The sequence below is a fragment of the Malaclemys terrapin genome, chromosome 16 (genome assembly GCF_027887155.1).
Source record: "Malaclemys terrapin pileata isolate rMalTer1 chromosome 16, rMalTer1.hap1, whole genome shotgun sequence".
NCBI lineage: Eukaryota > Metazoa > Chordata > Testudines > Emydidae > Malaclemys > Malaclemys terrapin.
Window position 1 is genome coordinate 31,282,542 of NC_071520.1, and position 19,197 is coordinate 31,301,738.

Below are 19,197 nucleotides of genomic sequence, written 5' to 3' on the forward strand. Positions count from 1 at the left end.
CTTTCATATCTGATGTGGCTGATGTCTGCAGCTGTGAAGGAGTCAGTCACATTTCGAACACATTCCCCTATTCTAACAATAGAAAAGATCTCATCTGTACTGTGTTTAACCTTAAGTTTGGAGGATTTGGACTCCAAATGTGCTTGTGAGATAGGAGTGGGTTTTGCATTACATTTCTGTGGGTACATCTACACTACAGGGGGGAGTCGATTTAAGATACGCAAATTCAGCTACGAGAATAGCGTAGCTGAATTCGACGTATCGCAGCCGACTTACCCCACTGTAAGGACCGCGGCAAAATCGACCTCCACGGCTTCCTGTCGACAGCGCTTACTCCCACCTCCGCTGGTGGAGTAAGAGCGTCGATTAGGGGATCGATTGTCGCGTCCCAACGGGACGCGATAAATCGATTCCCGAGAGGTCGATTTCTACCCGCCGATTCAGGCGGGTAGTGTAGACCTAGCCTTAAGTAAAGCGTATTAAGTACCTTCCCTAGCAATCACTGCTTTCGTGGGAAGTGTTTATTCTGTTTGATTTTACTTCATGCTACATTTTATGTAGCTGTTCTGCCACAGACAATTTTACCCTGAGGACTACAGCAGAATCAGATAAATTGTCTGAAAGAGAGATTTATTTATGACCCATCTCCACAGCTAAACTCTGGGGATGTAGCTTTGACTAATCTTTTCTGTCTTTTCCTTTGCCTAACTTTTGCCAGAAGCTGGGAATGGCGGACAGGGAATGGATCACTTGGTCCTTGCCTGTTCTGTTCATTCCCTCTGGGGCACCCGGCATTGGCCACTGCAGCCATTGATCTGACCCAGTCCGGCTGTTCTAACGTTCTTAGCACAAGAGTGTATTGGCTGCATTGTCTAAACCAAACAGTAGTTTTATGTGATTAGAAGGTAGGAGATCAGCTTGATTAGGCGTCTGTCCTCCATTGGGCATGCCGTACAGTACAGCATGACAATAGCAAGGAACAACAGCACAATCAATCTCTGCCAAGTAAACCTATTGGCTGATGCGGATTGTAAAATTGTGGCAGGTCACAGAGACGGAGCTACAGCAGTACACTCGTCATGAGCAAATGAACCTTTCGAACCACTGACTTTTAGCGAAACGGACTCAAAGAGAAGCACTGAATTGAGCTGTGAGATAAGGCTCTCCGGGCTTGGCAAAAATCTCAGTGTCAGTCAATCAGTGCAGGGTCCTTATTGCTCTGCCATGATCAGAATGTTTGTGAGTGCGGCGGGGTGCTCAGGCAGCCATGGTCTCTCCGGGGGTCGATTTACTGCAGTTAGGTACAGTGCATAATGTCATGCCCAGAATTTTCAATGCATCTCTTTTCCCTCCCTCTCTTGCAGACATTAACTCAGAGGGGAAGAATGCCCCTTCAAGTTCCTACCCACTTGGCTCTGACGAACTCCCAAACAACACGACTGGCAAAGAGAAGGGAGAGCCCCCCCACACCACAGCTCCCAACCTTCTTCAGTCAGGAGAAGACTTCTTCGATTCTGTGACTGAGAAGATGACTCCATTGCCTCACAGAGATGGTCTACAAGAGCCAGCTTCTGCCCCTGCAGCCCATAAAAAACAAACTTTCCCTTCCAAGAAGAAGCCACCTTCTCTAAAGCAAGTAAACACCACAAGGAAGCATCTGAGACCCCAAACTACCCCAGCAATGCTTCAGAGAGCTGCCTCTCAGCCAAACCTGTCACGCCCCAGGTCCTTCACCTCTGCTGAAGAGCCTCATGCGCTGGGGAATGGGATTACTATGGCTTCTGAAGCCAAGCAAGCAACCCCAGAGCTGCCATTGTGGGGTGGCAGGAGAGGAAGCAGTGGCACAACCAGCCAGTCTCCACTGCAGATTTCTCCTTTTACGTTACGACCTTTAATCCGCCAGCCCACTTCCCAAAGCCCAGAGACAGTAAAGCAGTCTGGGCCTGATGCGGCTGCTGTAGAAGGCGATACAATCGGCCCCAGTGTTAACAAGACAAGCAGTGCAGAGAACGAGATGAATGGATCTGCTTCCGAAGAAAGTCAAGAAACAACCACTTCCACCATCATCACGACCACAGTCATCACCACCGAGCACACGCCAGGTAAGCCCGCCTCTCTGCACGGCCACAGCCCCACTAACCCCGAGCCGCAGGAGGAGGAGGAGGGTGGAGGCGCCAGGCTGTGAAGTGAGAGAGGACATGTTTCCTGTGTCTGCAAACGCAGCGTGCGCTTTTGGAGCTGCCCAAGAGCTTGCACGTTTCATTGGTGTCAAAAATCTGCACCAGTGCAATCGTGTCACCACGTTCAGGAGACAGCTGCACCTGGCTCTCGTACGAAAGGCAGCCTGGCGCATAATGCAGGAGATGGAGTGGGAGCCAGCTAGCCACGCAATGGCATAGACACCGAGATTGTAACCCAAAGTCAAGTCTTTAAGGTATCCTTGGGGATCAGGAAGGCTGTTCTAGTGGAACCAGCAGAACTTAGTGAATGTGGAGCAGGAAACTGAGGGTTTAGAATAACCCAGGCTAAACCCAAGGAGGAAGTCTCTGCTCGCAAGGAAGTGCCTGGCATGGGCCAGCTCCATCCGCTTAGCGAGCAGAGTTGCTCCAGCTCACGGGGGTTAGCTCTCTTCTCTGCTGTGTGAGGGGCCCAGGAGCCAGAGGCCATGGGCTGCCAGCAGGGATGCACATGGTGATATCAGGGGTAGCCCACGGCCGGGGAAATAGGTTTCTTACATAAAACCAGGGATTTTTCCATCTGTCACGGGGGGCTTGACTCACCGCAGGGACGGCGCCGCCTCCTGTCACGGTGGGGAATTGCTCACCAGGTCGACGCCCCGGCCAGCAGCTACTCTCTGAGCCTGTGCCCCTCTCGCTCCAGGAACCGCAGCATCTTCTGCGTGACTCAGCCCTCCGGCCAGGTCCCTACGTACGTGGTTTCCCCTTCCGGGGACGTGTATCAAAGTCCCTGCTCACCAGCCGTCTCTGTCAGTCCTCCCGTTCCCTGCCGCAGGGGCTGCTCCCTCAGTGGCTGGCAGGGGAACCCAGGCCTGTTCTCTACTCCGGGTTCCAGCTCGGGCCCTCTGAACCGCAGCCAGGTGTGGTTCCCTCCTGCACCCTGCTGCCTTTCCCTGAGTCTCTTCCTCACCTCCGGGCCCTCCCCACGCCTCCAGGTTTGCCAGCCCGAGCCCTGGGCTACTTGTCCTATGGCTCCCCAAGTGCACCTCCCTCCTCCTGGGAGTGCCTGCAAACTACCTCCCTGCAGCCCCTCTGCCGCCAACTTCCTGCCTTTATAGAAGTCCCGCCTGTCCCCACACAGGTGAGCTTTCCCCAATCCAGGCTTTCCTCCCAGGCTTAATTCTCCCCTATTGCATCCTCACTGGCTGATTGGGCCCACTCGAGCTCTTGCAGGGCTAGTGTGGGCAGTGCAGCTATCACCCCATCAGCAGGGCTGTCTGGGGCCCAGCCCCAGTTAACGGTCCCTGGCGCTAGTGAGAGTCGTGTTGTGTTGGGAGGCGGGAAGTGGTGCTTCATTGTGCACCTGTACCTAACCTTCCTCACACACCTCACTGCTGTTAGGATGTTACTAGCCTGCTGTCCTCCCTCAGGGCCAAGCTCCTGCCAGTCAAATAACAACCAAACTTCCAGGGTGGCTATTAGAAAAAGCTAAGGTCTATGGGCCTGATCCAAAGTCCTTCACTGGGAGTCGTTCCATTGACTTCCAGGGGCTTTGGACCAGGTGTCTGAATGAGCCGTGCTATGCGGTGCATTTAAGAGGTGCAGGTGCTGTGCTCATTCCAGACGTGTTCAGATGGTTGGCAAGGTCTATCTGGCAGGAAACACGGCGTTGTGGCCTGCAGTGAACCACCTCGGTCAGGGTCACTGTTTGTTCGAATGCAGAAATGAAACAGGAGTGAGTGACTGCCGGAATCTGACTCCAGAATAGACTTTGATACTGTCTCAGTCTCTGTTTCCCTGTCGCTGGCAAGTCGCCTGCAGAAGGGAACCTGCAGGGATGGTCTGAGCTTTTTTGGTCAGAGATCTCTTTTAAAAAAAGAAAAAGGGAAACAAAATTTTTTCTTAGCTCTTTCCCCGTCCCAAACCCGAAGTGTGGAAGGGGAGCTGGGACGGCCCACAAGGCTTGTTCCTCAGCCAGTGGGAAGCTCCCCACAGTTCATTATTAATTCATATGGCTTTGCCTCCAGTTATCTGCAGCGTGAGCTTCTACGACCCAGAAGGCTACATTGACTCGACGGACTATCCCCCGCTTCCTGTGCCCAACTTCCTGGAGTGCACCTATAACGTGACAGTCTACACGGGCTATGGAGTTGAGCTCCAGGTAAGAACACGGTGGCACTTCGGGGCTGCTGTTTCCTCAGTGAGTCAGTGCCTGAAGCTGCCATCATGTAATTAAAAAATGTTGTAGTTCTCGTCTTCCCATCTGTACCCATCGAATGAGCATCGCTCTCCTGGCATGTGCAGGGAGCTGCCGGGGACAGACTCTGCTGGGCTGGTTGGTGCTGGACACAAAGCCCCCGACTGCAGCTACTGACCGCATACATGGGCACCTAGGGTGACATTCGTCCCTCCACAGTGGGCCAGCATTAGCTGTATGCACTCCATAGGTCCCGCTCCAGCCCCAGGGAATCCCCACCGGTCCCATCAGGCCGCTTTGATCCATGTAGACTAGGACAAAAGAAACAGCCTCAGCTCAAGTGTGTGACTCAGTGGCAGGCAAAGAGAGGGGGAGCAGGGGCAGAGATGCATGGTGGGAAATTCCCCCTGCCTGAGGTAGCAGTGTTGGGTCAGCCTGGGGTCTGATACTGGAATCTCAGACTCACTGTGTCAGGAAACGCCCCACTCTGCAGAAGGGTTTTTCTAGGATTCTACCCAGCAGCCACTGCGCTTGTTCTCTGGGGCAGCAAGGAGAGGATCAAACACATACACACAGCATGTCGGAAGGGCAACACTTGTAATGGAACATGTGTACATTAACGTAGATCCTGGCGGGCGAGCAGGGGCATAGACACAGTGCTGAAATCCTGCCCCTGAATGCAAGTGGCTTGTCAGAGAGAAGGAGCCCTCTGCCCATCCAACACCAGCCAGTCAGCCCCAGTTATGGTGATACTGTCACTAGCACATCTGCCATCCAAGGAGTTCAGAGTATTTAATACCTTGTCCTCCAGAGCACCCTGCAGCCAAGCTTCTCCTTGCACTTTACAGCTACCAGCTCATTTACCGTCCCACCCTGCTGAGAACCAGCTCTGCTTCATTCCCAATTTACAGATGGGAAAACTGAGGCAGGGAGCAGTGAAGTGACTTGCCCAGAGTCACACAACAAGTCAGTGCCAGAGTCCCAGTACCCTAACCACGAACCCCACTCCCGGGTGAGCACACGCATCATAATGGTGTGAAGGTTTTACACGCCTCAGCCTGCAAGTAAGGCAAAGGTTTATCAAAGACGAGGGCACTACGCAAACCGGTAGCTGAGTGTGCCTGCACTGTCACGTACCCCCGTGTAAACGAAACGTGCTCCCACTGAAGTCAATGGCCCTGATTCAGGACACGTTTACACTGGCTTTGCTTTTGTCAAAGTTTTCCCAGAAAATTAAAACTTTTTGGCAAAAAATCAAACCCAATTTTTTCCATCCAAAGCCTGATTTGGAATGCTGCCGCAGTGCCTGGTGGGAGTCGCAGGTCAGGCACCTTGTGCCCCTGTTCTCATCTACATGGGAGCCCCACGGCTGTGGTGGGACCTGGCCAGGGAGCCCCGCCCATAGGGGAGATCAGGGGGAGGTACCACCCTGCAGTATTTCCAAATCAAAATGTTGGGAGTTTCGCCAAATCTTTTTGACTTTGGGGTTTGTTTGTTTTTTCATGAAAAGTCAAAATTTTCCCAGAAAAGTAAATACTTTTTGCAAAAAGTTTAGCTTAGTTGAAAAGTCCGTTTTCAGCCCAAGAAGAATTCTGATAGACAAATATCAACTTGCCCTAGTTTCTATCGGTCCTGCTTCGGGCAGTTTTCACTTACCCTGGCCATTCCATGCACGTTTGTATGTCCATCAATTCCCCCCCTCCATATAGAGCTCCAGGCTCACTCCCTATGTGCCAGCTGAAAGGGAGGCTCAAACCAACATGAGCACTGGACCTACATTTCAAACTCATGTCAATTATCACCCTTGCATTCCAAAGAAGCCTCCGTGCCCTAGACAAACAGAAGCAGAGTAGTAGGATAAACTCCTGCCTAACATGCAAGGTGAACCATATACACAACTCCAGCTGCAGCTACACATAACATTCATCAGGTGGTGGCTGTAGTTTACCATTTATTGACCACCAGTGCTGGCCAGCTGTATATGTCACTTCCCTACTGCTCACCTGCCATATGGTCATATAGATTATTTTGCCTGGTGCAGCTGCTACTACAAATGAGTCTGACATGGCAAAAACTCCAGATTCTTCCTAATCCATGTCACAAATAAACGATAGAAGGGAGCTGGTACAGTTTGATCCCCAGCTAGATCAAAGCTTTAAAATACCATCCAATTAACTTTAACACAGGGACAATGGCAAGCAATTTATTCCCCAAACAGACATCCTGCCTTGATAGCTAGGAGAAAAATAAAAAGCATTCTCTCCAAATTGACTGATTGCTCCACCTTTGTTCCCCAACCCTTAATGGGATGGGCTCTAAATGGAAGCGCCCATGTGTCAAGAGAACCCAACAGTTCTGCTATTCTTAGGTGCAGAGCTGACTCCCTAGGAATCCCCCGGTTATATCCATGACACAAATTCAGTAACAGGAAAATTCACTATTTCCAAGTAAGAACATGTGTGCGCCTCAAAGCGCAGCACATGCCTGGGGCTGCACCTTTTGTTCATGTGCAATACTGGCCCGTGTCTGATAGCCATCAGAAGAGGAAATCACGTTCACCAACATGGACCATAATCCTCAGGCGCAGAAGAAATAAACATGCGGCCACACGTGACAAGAGAGTAATGGTAACAATGTGTAGTATACACCCAACGGCCCTGATCGGGATCCGGACGCCAGGGTGCTAGGCGCTGTACAAACACAGGAAAGAGACATGCCTACCCTGGCGGGTTTGCAGACCCCGGAGTCCGCAGACATATTAGCGTTATTATGATTTAATATTAACAGTCACAACCACCTCATTGTGCTCGATGCTGTACAAACATAGGAAAGGCCAGTGCCTGCCCCAAAGAATGCGGGTCATGTGACGGATATGTCAGACCCACTGTTTGTGGAATTGCCACATGCCAAGGCCGGCATTCAGCACGGTGCTTAGGGACTTAAGTTATTTAAGTTAGGCATGCCCTTAAGTAGCTTGCTGGATCGGGGCCCCTGTCTGGCCAATTATGAATGTTCCTGCAGGCACAATTAAGGCGCTGGAGAAATATATTCAGCCCAGGTGCTCTGATTAGGGGCCATCCCACTGGGGTCAGCTGTAGAACAGTCACTGACACGTCATGGAAACAGCTCTCACTCCTTGCTTAGTGTGTGCAGCTGAAATGAGCTATTCCTGGGAAAACGGTGCTAATATTTCCCTGCGTTAGAAGCCATCCTGGAAGCCTGGCCAGGTAACTGATAAATAAGCCCCAGAAGGAGAAGAGCATCGCTACCTGTCCTTGAAACATGAGTAAAACAACATCAGCGTAGTCGTGCACTAGACTAGAGCTCTCCTTGGGACCTTTTTCTTCTTCAGTTTTCCCCATGTTACAATTTATTTCTTATTAAGCTACATCCACTTTTAATCTCTGTAATTAGCAATGTGCATTCAAAGGAACGGGCGAGCTTGTTCCCACTATTATGTGTGGCTGGACCGAAGGAGAGGGCTGACCTTGTTGCAGCCTGATGGAAAGGGTGTTCATGGAATTAAGTGTAGCACGGTCGTCAAGTGGAGCGAGCATTGGGGCAAACACTGAAACGCTGGCATTTTATGCATATTTTAAAAACTTTTCTCTAACAAGAACTCTGTCTCCTGAATCAAGAGGGTGCTAAAGACAAACTGCTCTGCTGTAAATTTGCCTCCCGTTGTAACCCATCCAGTGACATCATTCCTGACCTTGCTCCGTTGTAGGTCAGGGTTTTAATGGAGCATAAAATTAGCCTCTCCGCCTTCAGAACTCCCCTTTTCACTTTGCTGATGCGTCTGAGGCTCTTAGCCATTATATTACAAAGCAGATCTGCCTTTGCTGAGCACAACCTTGCCTGGCTCCGAGCACATATCTGCTCTGCACGGGCAGCATTCGTTTCTCACCACGCTGTGTACAGGACAGGAGTCATGGCTGCATGACACACAAGTACACCCAGATCTGCTAAGCCACTGGGGGTCTCTGAATGTAAAGCAAATCAGTCACTAGGTTTGAATGTACAAGCAGGGGGGCTAGGTAGCAGCAGGAGAATGTAGGGAGCCTCCCCGCCCCCCATACACACACCCCTTGCTAATTCTCGCCACTATGCCCAGCCCCGGCCTGGGCACAATGATCTGATCACAGATGACGGGGGTAGGTTTTAGGGGGGGGGCTGGGGGATGTATGGGGAGAGAATTTGTTTCACAGCCCCATACAACAATGTGAAAGCTGGCTGCCCTTGCTAAAATACTCAGCCCACTCTAAGCAACATCCTTAGAGCAAGAGGAACAGCCAGGCCTGAAGCGTCCATGAACGGGGAGTTATCCACCGTAATAGGCACATTTTGGAGAGCAGGACGGGGGGATGCTTGGAAAGAAAAGCTCTGTAAAGAAAGCATGTCTGAGCCTAGCACTTTGGATACATTGCTGGACAATGGTTAATCTCTGATAGAATATAACCTCTGCAGAGCAATACATGGAAATAGGGCAACATTTGGAGTAATCTGTGCAAAGCCGCCAAGGGACAGCTCTAACTTTGGACTTTTGAAGCCAAGAATATAACTTACTGTTTCGGGCTAGCAGCCCCTCTTTCCCGGTTTTCCCCTCACCTACGTGAGCAGTGCTCATGTCCCTTCACATGTGCGGCTTATGAAGGGAATCCAAATATTCCTGCCTGAGATCAGTTCCATGCTGGCCCAGTCTCAGGGTGAGAGTGGAGCTGTCCCTGCTGCTATGGATGGGAAAGTCCCATTGCTAGTCTGGGCCACAGGAACGCCCAGGGGACACATACAGCTGTTGAATGGACTCAGCTAACCCTGTTCTGTTGCCTGGCTGAGGGCTGGCGAACAGGGCCCTGAGCAGGTACTGGTGGTGAGGCAGGAAAGGGAGCCAGAGGGCCCATGTTTTCCATATTACGGTACAGGACACTGCAGTACAAGTGTCCCAGGTACAGGCAGGCTGGAACCCACCTGCATAACTTTGTCTCCTGCCTCCTCAATACCAGCTGCCTGGAGATGAAAACAGCAAGAAACTCTTCCCCTCCGTCCAGCCTCTAATGATCTCCCTGGCAGATGGGCTAGAATCTATGAGCAAACGGAAGGAAAATAAGAAACCCTTGCTCCTAGGATCCCCACGCTGGAGAAGCCTCTCCTGGGATCACTGAATCGGACGTGGGGCACCATGGTCTGGTGTCAAAAGCTGGCTCACCTATCGCCACGGGCAGCAAGCTCTGTGGAAGACTCTTTAACCAGCTTTGCAATTTATTTCAGATGGAGGCTGGAAATAGCACGCAGGGCAAGTGAGAGACATTTGATCTCTTTTCATGCTTTAATCTCTATATGGCATGTAGTGTATCAGATATACAGGTGAGTGCGACGGGAATGTGGCTGCACGGAAGGATAGTCCTTACGCCCAGAATATCACCAAAGACACAGAGCACTAGTGTGTGCAGCTAGAATAGTGCATGCTTGGACTTCGCAGGTGGAAATGCCCCCATGATTCCAGGTGTCACTGTTATCCTGTCACGCCAGTTTAGAAGGAGATAAAAGGGAAGTCGCTGAGCTGAACCCTGGGTAGGTCACAAGACCAACATGAAGGTAAATTACCTTAGAGAGACAGTCGGCAGGAGAGGGAATTAAATGCCTTAAATGTCACGTGAGGTCCATGCAAATCATCAGTAACTGCAGAAAATAAACAAACACTCAAAATATGAGAAGTCTTTGATTCCCTCCATACCAAGGGCTTTTGACACAGGGCAAGTGAGGCTGAAAATGTCTGCCAAGGGCTTTGATGGGTAGAGATGCCATCCAAGGGCTAATCATGATTAAAGATGTAGACGAGGAAGCAGGCTGTCAGTGTTTGGGCTGTCCCTGGCCCACGGCCCCTCCACTCTCAGGGGAGCGCTGTGGTCTAATGATACAAGCACCGGAGATCCTGAACGCTAATCCCAGCTCTCACACCAACTCCCCGTGTAGCCCAGAGCGTGTCACGTCCCTGCTCCGTGCCTCAGTTTCCCCTCTGTAAAATGAGGATCATTGTCTATTTAAATGCCTCCCTTGTACTGGTATTTTAAGGATTAATTATCCAGTGTTTTAAAGTGATCAGAAGATGGAAAGTGCCAACTAAGCATCATGTATTATTCGCACAGCCCTTGTCAGAAGCTGTTGAGGACGGGATTGTTTAGCCGCACACTACTCCCGGAAGGGAAATAACCTGGGATTTTCGGATGGCCTGAATGGCTGATCAAAGCACTGATGACGATTATCTTTACCCATCTCTGAGGGATCCCGGCCTCACCCATCTAGTCTGAGGGAGAAGAGAGCAGCCCAGCGTGATGGCCTGATGAAAAGATTAATGGCTTTCCTGCTGCTCCCTCTTGTTTTGCCAGCCTGTCATTTAGAATCCCTTCCCGCCTCCTTTAATTATTTTACATGTACAGATGCTCCCAGCTTCACTGGCTACAAAGCTAATTACATGAGTCAGGTGCGGATATAGTGCAATGCCATTCTTCCCCCCCCGCCACGTAGTCACTCGTGCTGGCAATTGCTGGCATTTAATTCCTGACTCCAGTAACGGAGAGAAGCAGAAGAGGCCTTGCTGAAATGGTCACAGTGGTGGCGTGGCAGGGGAGAGAGAGAGAGACCTCACCTAGGATATTGGATATTAGGAAACACTGTTTCACTAGGAGGGTGGTGAAGCACTGGAATGGGTTCCCTAGGGAGGTGGTGGAATCTCCTTCCTTAGAGGTTTTTAAGGCCTGGCTTGACAAAGCCCTGGCTGGGATGATTTAGCTGGGGACTGGTCCTGCTTTGAGCAGGGGGTTGGCCTAGATACCTCCTGAGGTCCCTTCCAGCCCTGATCTTCTGTGATTCTATAACACCGTTAGGGCTGCATCAGCTAAACCGGGCCACCCCATTCATGTTATGCAACTTTGCAGTGGCTCCTTTTCGGTTTCTACGTGGCTTTTGTGCTGGTGCTGGGTTCCCTGGGCTGGAGACTGCACAGCCACAGCATGGGCAGCAGCCGTACGAACTCCCGACCCGGTCGGGAAGGCTCGCCGGGCGCCAGAATAGCTGAGCACCCATCTGCACTGCAGCCACTAGAGCAGCGAGCCCTGGCGCTGCATCCGCTGTCGTGTAGACACGCCCTGCATTGCAGACGGGTTTTCTCCCTCGAGGCAGGTGATCCACCTCTCCGAGAGGCAGGAACTAGGTCGGCAGAAGGACTCTTCCGTTGATCTAGCTGCGTCTACAGTGGGACTTAGGTCAACCTGACTACGGCACTCAGAGCTCAGGATTTTCCATAGCCCTGAGCGAGGTACCGAGGTGGACCTACGTTTTAGGTGGAGACCAGGCCTTAGTCATCAGTGGAGAGACCAGGCCCTGCGAGTTGTGGCAGAGGCTTTGTGGCAGGGACACACATACGTCTCTCCGGTGCAGCAGACCTGTGGTCTATATTTAGGACTGGATTCCTAAGTCAAACCCCTTTGGACGGTCCAGGGGATTCAGGGCCTGGTCCAGCCCCCACCAGAGACAATGGAAAGGCTCCCTCTGGTCAGGCCTAGTGGTCAGAGCCAAGAGCCAGAGTCAGGAGTCGGAAACCGAGCTGGGCTGGAGCAGGGCACGGAACAAGGCAGGCCAAGGAGCGATGGCAGGTGCGGGCCAAGTGATGCTGCTGGGCTGAAGAGCAGTCCTGGCGATGCCACTCAGCCACGCTAGTGCTGCGGTTACCAGCTGACCCCAGGCCCCTCATGTCTGGCATTAGGCCCCAGTGGTATTGGGAACTGTACCTTTCAGTGGTTTAGCTGCCCAGACAGGAAGGCTGCGGGATGGGTGCTGCCGAAGCCTGTGCTCTGTTCTGCAGAGGTACTTGGGAACTACCTCACTGAATAAAGGGGATCTCTTCCCAGCCCCTGGGGCCCCATGTGGTTACTGCACAGCGCGGTCCCTGGCCCAGCGCACACTGTTGTCTTCTGCGCACTGGAGGGATGGCCTGTGCAGATCACAGAACAAAACACTGCCCTTTGTCCCTCATTAGCTCTGCTGTATCAGTACCATTGCCGGGAATGTCTAGTTCAGAAACTCACAGGAAAAGATCTCCTTGTTTAAGCCTTTTAATGGCATCACAGCAGCCACAGATGAGAAGGCAGAAAAACTGAAGCTGAATTTAAACAAAAGCCCTTCTCTGTGATGCATTTGGATAGGGTAATAACTCATTAAATGGGTGGATGGAAGGAAAAAAATCCGGAAGAGTAAAGATTCATTACTACATTACTAACATCTTGTAATATAGATTAAGAGACAGAGCGGCGTAAAAGAGAAAAGCTCATTACCATGTCACCGTGCGGGAGTTACAAAAAGAGAAAGAAAATGAAAGTCCCTGGCAAGTTCTAATTACTTCTCTCCAGCAATTCGCTCCTGCACATGCCCCTGAATGGAGAACCCCTCTGCACACCTCAGCAGCTCTGTCATCCTGGCCTTACCCCAGCCTGAACCCATTGAAATCAATGCAAACTTTCCCACTGACGTCAGTGGCCTGTGAATCCGGCCCTTGATGAATTATAGGGGAAATTCAGCTCTGTGCATAAGGCCTAGATACCACACATGGGGTGAAGTGGGATTTAAGTGGTACCTCGGCCTTGTGGAATATAAGTGGCTCCTAACGAGACTTTGTGCTGGCGCTCTGCCCAGGGGTGAATCTCACCTTATTAGACGTTTCAGACCCCAGTCCTCTTACCGAGCCCACTGCAAGCCGCCCAGCACATCAAGCCCTGAGCCACTGACATGCTGCAAATTAGGTCTCCGCATCGCAGCGATAAGGTCAGAGCAGCTAATTATAATAAAATTACATTTATAAAAAACTCTTGACATTCTTGGCAAGAAACATCATTTCCTTAGAGAGATTTCAGCTCCATGTAAAGATGTTTGGGTTTTTTCTAGGGGGCGAACGAGTCTGTTCGTTTGGGTTGGAAGGATTCTTCCCCCTGCCCCCGTCTTAATGACACATGTTCCGGGAGCTTAAATTAGTTCACTCTTTGATTTCCCTTTGCAGTTCCTGGCAGGAAGCTGCACATATGGTACCTTTCTGCCTGGCTGATGCTCCCTGGCCCAAGGCCACTGTACCAATGTGTAGCTGACAGTTATCCCAGACACAGAGGGGAGTCCCCAGGACTGTGCTGGTTACCTACCTCCCCGTGATAAAGGAGAAATCTGCTTCAAGAGAGCAAGAAACCCCCCGGCTCTTTCTTTCATCCTCTTCTGTACGTTTCCCAAGTACAGCCTAACCCGAGACAGAATTGAAATAGCTGGAAAGTGACTGCTGCCATGCGGGCTGCCGGCTAGAGCAATAGCTCTGCAAAGCCTTCCCTCGCCCGGGGCCTGCTGCTGACACCCGTCAGGAATGCCTGCGCGTCAGCTTGCTGGGTAAGTCCTGCAATGCATTAATCAGCACCTGCCCCCTTCAGAGATCTGTCTCCAGCCTACGTACCCGCCTGAAATTTCTCCTCCGCAGACAGGCCCTGGAAACGGGGAAAGCCGCCGTAAAGCAGAGCAGCTCAATTGTCATGCTGCTCCAATGACTGTTCCTTGAATATTTCCCGTCTCAATTTGTCAGCGTGACTTTGGGGCCGGCCTTCACCTGACAAACCTGGTTTGGAAACAGAACCATCCTTGAGTGATTTCAGCACAACACATGTCAGGAAGTCTCTGGATTTTTCCAGTGATTCAGAACAGACACAATGAGCTAAATCCAGCGCAGGTGAAAACCCAGCGGAAGTCAGTGGAGTTGCTTTAACTTATACAAAGGCTGAGTTTGGCTGTGTTCGTTTCAGCTATTCCAATTAATCCACCCCTAATCAACAAGGAATTAATGTTGAAATCTGAGCCCAGGTCTCTGTCTGCCTAGAGAGGTTTTTCATTGGGGCGTTTGCCATTGGAGACTGGAACAAACAAGGCCATTGTGTACAAGTTAGGCACATGTTCGTTGCATGCTCCTGTGCACATAGGAATCGAGCTCTCAGTTCTTGCCTCTCATCCAGGAAGCCCAAGAAAAAGTGAATTGCCCCCCAAAACAAGCACACGTGCAGGAGTCTCCAACTCCCCCCCTCCCCACGCCAGTGCCTGGCACAGAGCCCTAACGCTGCTCCTTCCCTTCTGAGAGCCCCCTGGAGTCGAGTCTCCTCTCCCACCAATTTCACAATGGTTTCAATGAGGTGCCCCCTGGGGGCAGTGAAAGGAGAATCTACCTGCCCTCTCCCCTAGCCCAGACTGTTAGTCTGAGCCTTCCAGGAAGCGTGTCAGGGAGCCAGGACCCAACCCACCACAGCCTCAGTAAATCAAAGCCAACCCAGTCTGGAAGTAAAGTGGAGCCAGTGAGGGCCATGCGTTCCCTGCAGCTAATGCAGCCGGAGGGAATGCACCATGGGCCAGCAGCATCCCGGGGTATCTCCACGCTCTCAGTCGAGACATCATCAAGGCAGGGCTCACTGTGGCCAGGTCTGGAGCCTAAAGAGAACCCCGCAAAGACTAGCCGGGGGCCATTTGGTCAGCCATGCCTGCTGGGCCTGCAGAAGCAGTCGGGGAGGGAGAGACCCAAGATCACCTCCATGCTGTGAGCAGAGGGGACAGCCCTCATTGCCACGCTGGTCCAGTGGTTAAGGTGATAAGACTTAGGAGAGCCAGGTTCAACTCCCTGCTCTGCCTCAGACTTCCTGGATAACCCTGGGCAAGTTACTTAGCCTCTATGCCTCAGTTTCCCCATCTATAAACACAAGCCAGATTGCAAAGTGCTTTCACATCTACAGATGAAAAGTGCTGCATGGGAGCCAGGGATCCTTCCCCAACCAAGCAGCTTCGCCTCCCGCTGGCTGGCTGGGGCTTGACCTCAGGTAGCTCATGCTCCCAACGCTGGCCAGGCACGGGGAGAGCCAGCTTGCCAGCAGGGTCTGAAGTGCTGAATGATGCTGAAGGTGGCTGGATAGGGAGCACGGCCTCTCTCAGGCCAGCACAGTTGCTTTTGTTGTTCTGTTTCCAGGCTAAAAAAGTGAGCTGCCAATTTGTTTTCCTTTGAAAAATTAGAGACGAAAGCAGCCCACGAGTCAGTGGCGGTGACCCGGAATTGCTGGCATTATCCGTCTTGCGGATGAGTCCTGCTGTTATTACCCCAAGTTATAAAGCACGGCCCCTTGCTCATAACTTCCCAGTGATCGTAAAACCTGGATGGAACTGTGACCAGTCCCATAAAGTGCATTATTGCTCTGCACCAGCAGACTAAAGGCATTCACTCCTCAGCCTTCAATGGAGCAATGTGGCTGTTGACAGCAGGGCTGGTCTGCAATGCCTGGCTGCAGTGATCAGACTGGTGCCATCGCTGAGGGCAGTGGGCAGCTGGCAGAGCCCTCAAAGTAAAGCAAAGTGGCTCTGGCCTTTGTCCCTTCTCTCTAGCGTGGGGCTCCTATGATACTAATCCACATGGCATCCAAAGGGATGATTTCCAAGGGCAGTTTAATGCCTGTTGACACTCAGTGGGACTGGAGCATCTCACTGTCCTTTGTGCCATTGACACCTCCCCTTAAAGGATCTTCGCTGGCACATCTAAGCCCTGGCTATTAGGAATCCATTTCTCAAGCTACCCGGTCACGAGAACCAGGACCCCAGCTGTGCATCTTCCTTTAATCTCTCCATTTTCTTCCCACCCCCATCTGGGGTTATTAGACCATTTTTTTTCTTCCTAAGTATAGCACTTTGCACTTGTCTGTACTGAATTTCATCTTGTTGATTTCAGACCAATTCTCCAATTTGTCAAGGTCATTTTAGATTCGAATCCTATCTTCCAAAGAACTTTCAGACCTTCCCAGCTTGGTGTCATCCATAGATTTTATAAGCACACTCTCCACTCCATTACCCAAGTCATTAATGAAAATATTGAATAGTACCAGACCCAGGATGGACCCCCTAGAGACGCCCTCTCAGTCTGCTAGTGAACCATTGATAACTACTCTTTGAGTACAGTTTCTCAACCAGCTTTTCACCCACTTCATAGTAGGTTCATCTAGACCACATTTCCCTAGTTTGCTCTTAAGAATGTCATGTGGGACTTGTCAAAAGCCATACTAAAAATCAAGCTATATCACCTCTACTCCTCCCCCTCCCCGCCCACTAGGCCAGTAACCCTGTCAACGAAGGAAATTAGATTGGTTTGGCATGATTGATCTTGACAAATCCATGTTGGCTACTACAGTATTTATAGTCCTATTACCTAGGTGCTTATGATGATGATGGTGATGATCATTTAAAGGTCAATGTCACTAACTATTTTATTCTTCGGGTAAGAAAAGAGAGGGAGGGTCACAGATGTGCACAATTGACACTGATTAATGACTCATTTGGAGCCACAAGTGGGTGGAGGTTGGTAGGTACCATCACTAATTTTTCCCCAATTAAGGGCTCCAGTGGCACTCGGGGAGCAGCAGTTTCCTATTTTGAACATCTCCACAATCTACTGCCATTCTGATTACTCACATGGGCGAAGCTTGGAAGAGTACCCCTGTACCCTCCACCTTCTTTTTCCCCCAGTATGATCTCGATAATAACAGCATAATTTAACAGTGCAGTAAATTCATGTTGGCACAAAGGTCCAGTTCCCGCCTGAGTGTACATGTCTAAAGCACTATGTACTCCAGGTGCCATGTAAATCACAATACCCCCCAAGGCAGCTCTCCCTGCAGGACAAGGACCAAGCACAATGGGGTAGGGGTTCAATCAGGGAGCTGGGAGGTAGGGGACCTGGGTTCTACTACTGACTCAGCCAGCAGCTTCCTTTGCAGGTCACCGCAGTGTCCCCAGCTGTGAAGTGGGGATAACACTTGCCAGGCGTGGTGCAGCACTTTGAGCTACTCAGATGAAAGGCCCTGTCAGGGCAGACCAGGAGTCAGGACCATGCTAAGCAGCCGAGAAGGGAGGTGTCTGTATTGTGTAGGGGATCTTGAGCGCCAGGCCAGAGCAAAGCTCACAGTGTGTTGTTTGTCTGCTGTTAAGGTGAAGAGTGTGAACCTGTCAGAGGGTGAGGTGCTCGCCATTCGTGGAGTGGATGATGACAACTTGGTGATCTTAGCCAATCAGACACTTTTGGTGGAGGGTCAGGTGATTCGCAGCCCAACCAACACTATTTCCGTTTACTTCCGGACATTCCAAGACGATGTGGTTGGGACTTTTCAGCTTCATTATCAGGGTACGTGTTCATTAATTGAAACTAGTGAGCCCCTCCCCAGCCCCCGGGGTGAGAATCCAGCGGGGGGCCTTGCACACCAAGCCCCCCCGGCACAGCCAGGTGAGTGGCTGGGGCAGTGGGCTGCACCCCGGAAACTTGGGTTTTATTCCTGACTCTCTAACTGATTCGCTGTGTGACCTTGGTCAAGCCACTTCATCTCTCCCATGCCACGGGGCTGCTCCCATTGCAGTCGGGAGATGGAGGGGAGGAGGGAATCAGACCCTGGGTGTCGTCTTTGCAGAATCCTTTCTGAGCCCTGGCTAAAGATGCTATATGAGTGGGACTTGTTAGAAGATGAAGTGTTCTTCCCCATCTACCGTGCCAATCCCTCTGCCACTGGCCCTGTATTCTGAATGGCTGTTGGGCCACAAGTGCAGTCATTACAAGCATGGGCAGAAGCACATTTGCTTGACATTTTTTGGTCGCTCCCAAGCTCAGGGTGAAGCCAGGGACTGAGAGAGAAATACCCCAGCCCTCATTCGGCCTAAGGCCTCTGAATAAAACCAGTTTGTGTCCATTGTAGCTGAACACAATCTGCCCCTGCACAAGCCTTCACCTGCTTAGGAGAGGAATAAATAATCAAACCCTAACTGCAGGCTTCACTCCCGAGTTTTGCAGGGGCTTCTGCCCCTTGGGGGGTGTGGCTGTGTTCTGTGGGACTGTGCTCGGAGGGTCTGCGCCAGCAAAGCAGGTAGGCATGTAAGGAAACCCATCGTCTTCCTGTTCTTAGAGTTAGGCTCACGCTTTAATGCTTTGCTGGAGCAGGGCCCGAGTGAGCCGCCATCTCTATTCTATGACACTTCCCGTACAGACACAGGTTAGTTCTTTGTATGGGCCTTGACAAGTCTAGCCTGTCGGGCACATTTCCAGTGATTTTATTTTCCCCTAGGTGCACTGCGTTCTGTTTCGGTTCCCATAGAGAAGCCCATCCTACAGGGACACGTGCGGAATCTTTGTTTTTCCCTTGAACAGCTACAGAAAAATAAATGACAAGAAGTGAATTCTTGTTAGAAACAAACATTAGAAAGGACGTCTAATCGAACGCATGAACGGGTGAAAAGTCATTAATCGATGGTTCAGTGGCACAAACACGCAAGTCTCCAGCAAGGGTGTGTCTGGGCTAGTGTGACCAGGTTCCAGCTTTCCCCCACTCTTCCTGTTGCAGAATTACGCAGCGAAGACAGTGGGGATGCTTAAAATCTGCCGGTGTGTTTGTTGTAGTGTTCATGCTGAGCTGCAGCTTTCCCCGGAGGCCTGACTTCGGAGATGTCACCGTCATGGATCTGCATTCTGGTGGCGTCGCCCATTTCCACTGTTACCTGGGATACGAACTCCAAGGCCCCAAACTGCTCACATGCACCAATGCATCTAGGCCTCACTGGAGCAGCCCAGAACCTGTCTGTTCAGGTACAGTATCTGATCATTAACACAGATGCTAGGACAAGCTGGACTCTAGAATCACTGAGTGTTAAAAGTTGCATGGGAGCCTGGGAGAGGGGGAAACCGTACCAAATTCTGCTCCCATTTACACCAGCGTGCATCCAGAGTGCCTATCTGAG

General features: G+C 51.1%; 1 protein-coding gene across 3 annotated transcripts in view; it reads left to right on the forward strand.

Annotated features, from left to right (window-relative positions):
* The window catches only part of SEZ6L (seizure related 6 homolog like), a 151,897-nt gene that overhangs the window by 90,568 nt on the left and 42,132 nt on the right, over positions 1–19,197 (forward strand). The window contains exons 2-5 of one of the 3 annotated variants that reach the window (XM_054006752.1): positions 1,365–2,102; positions 4,205–4,338; positions 17,407–17,599; positions 18,860–19,045. In XM_054006752.1, coding sequence (XP_053862727.1) covers positions 1,529–2,102; positions 4,205–4,338; positions 17,407–17,599; positions 18,860–19,045 — 1,087 coding nt within the window. In that variant the 5' untranslated portion in view covers positions 1,365–1,528. Of the gene's footprint in view, positions 1–1,318; positions 2,103–4,204; positions 4,339–17,406; positions 17,600–18,859; positions 19,046–19,197 lie in introns of those variants that run through there. The other 2 variants (XM_054006750.1, XM_054006751.1) reach the window with 2 other exon arrangements.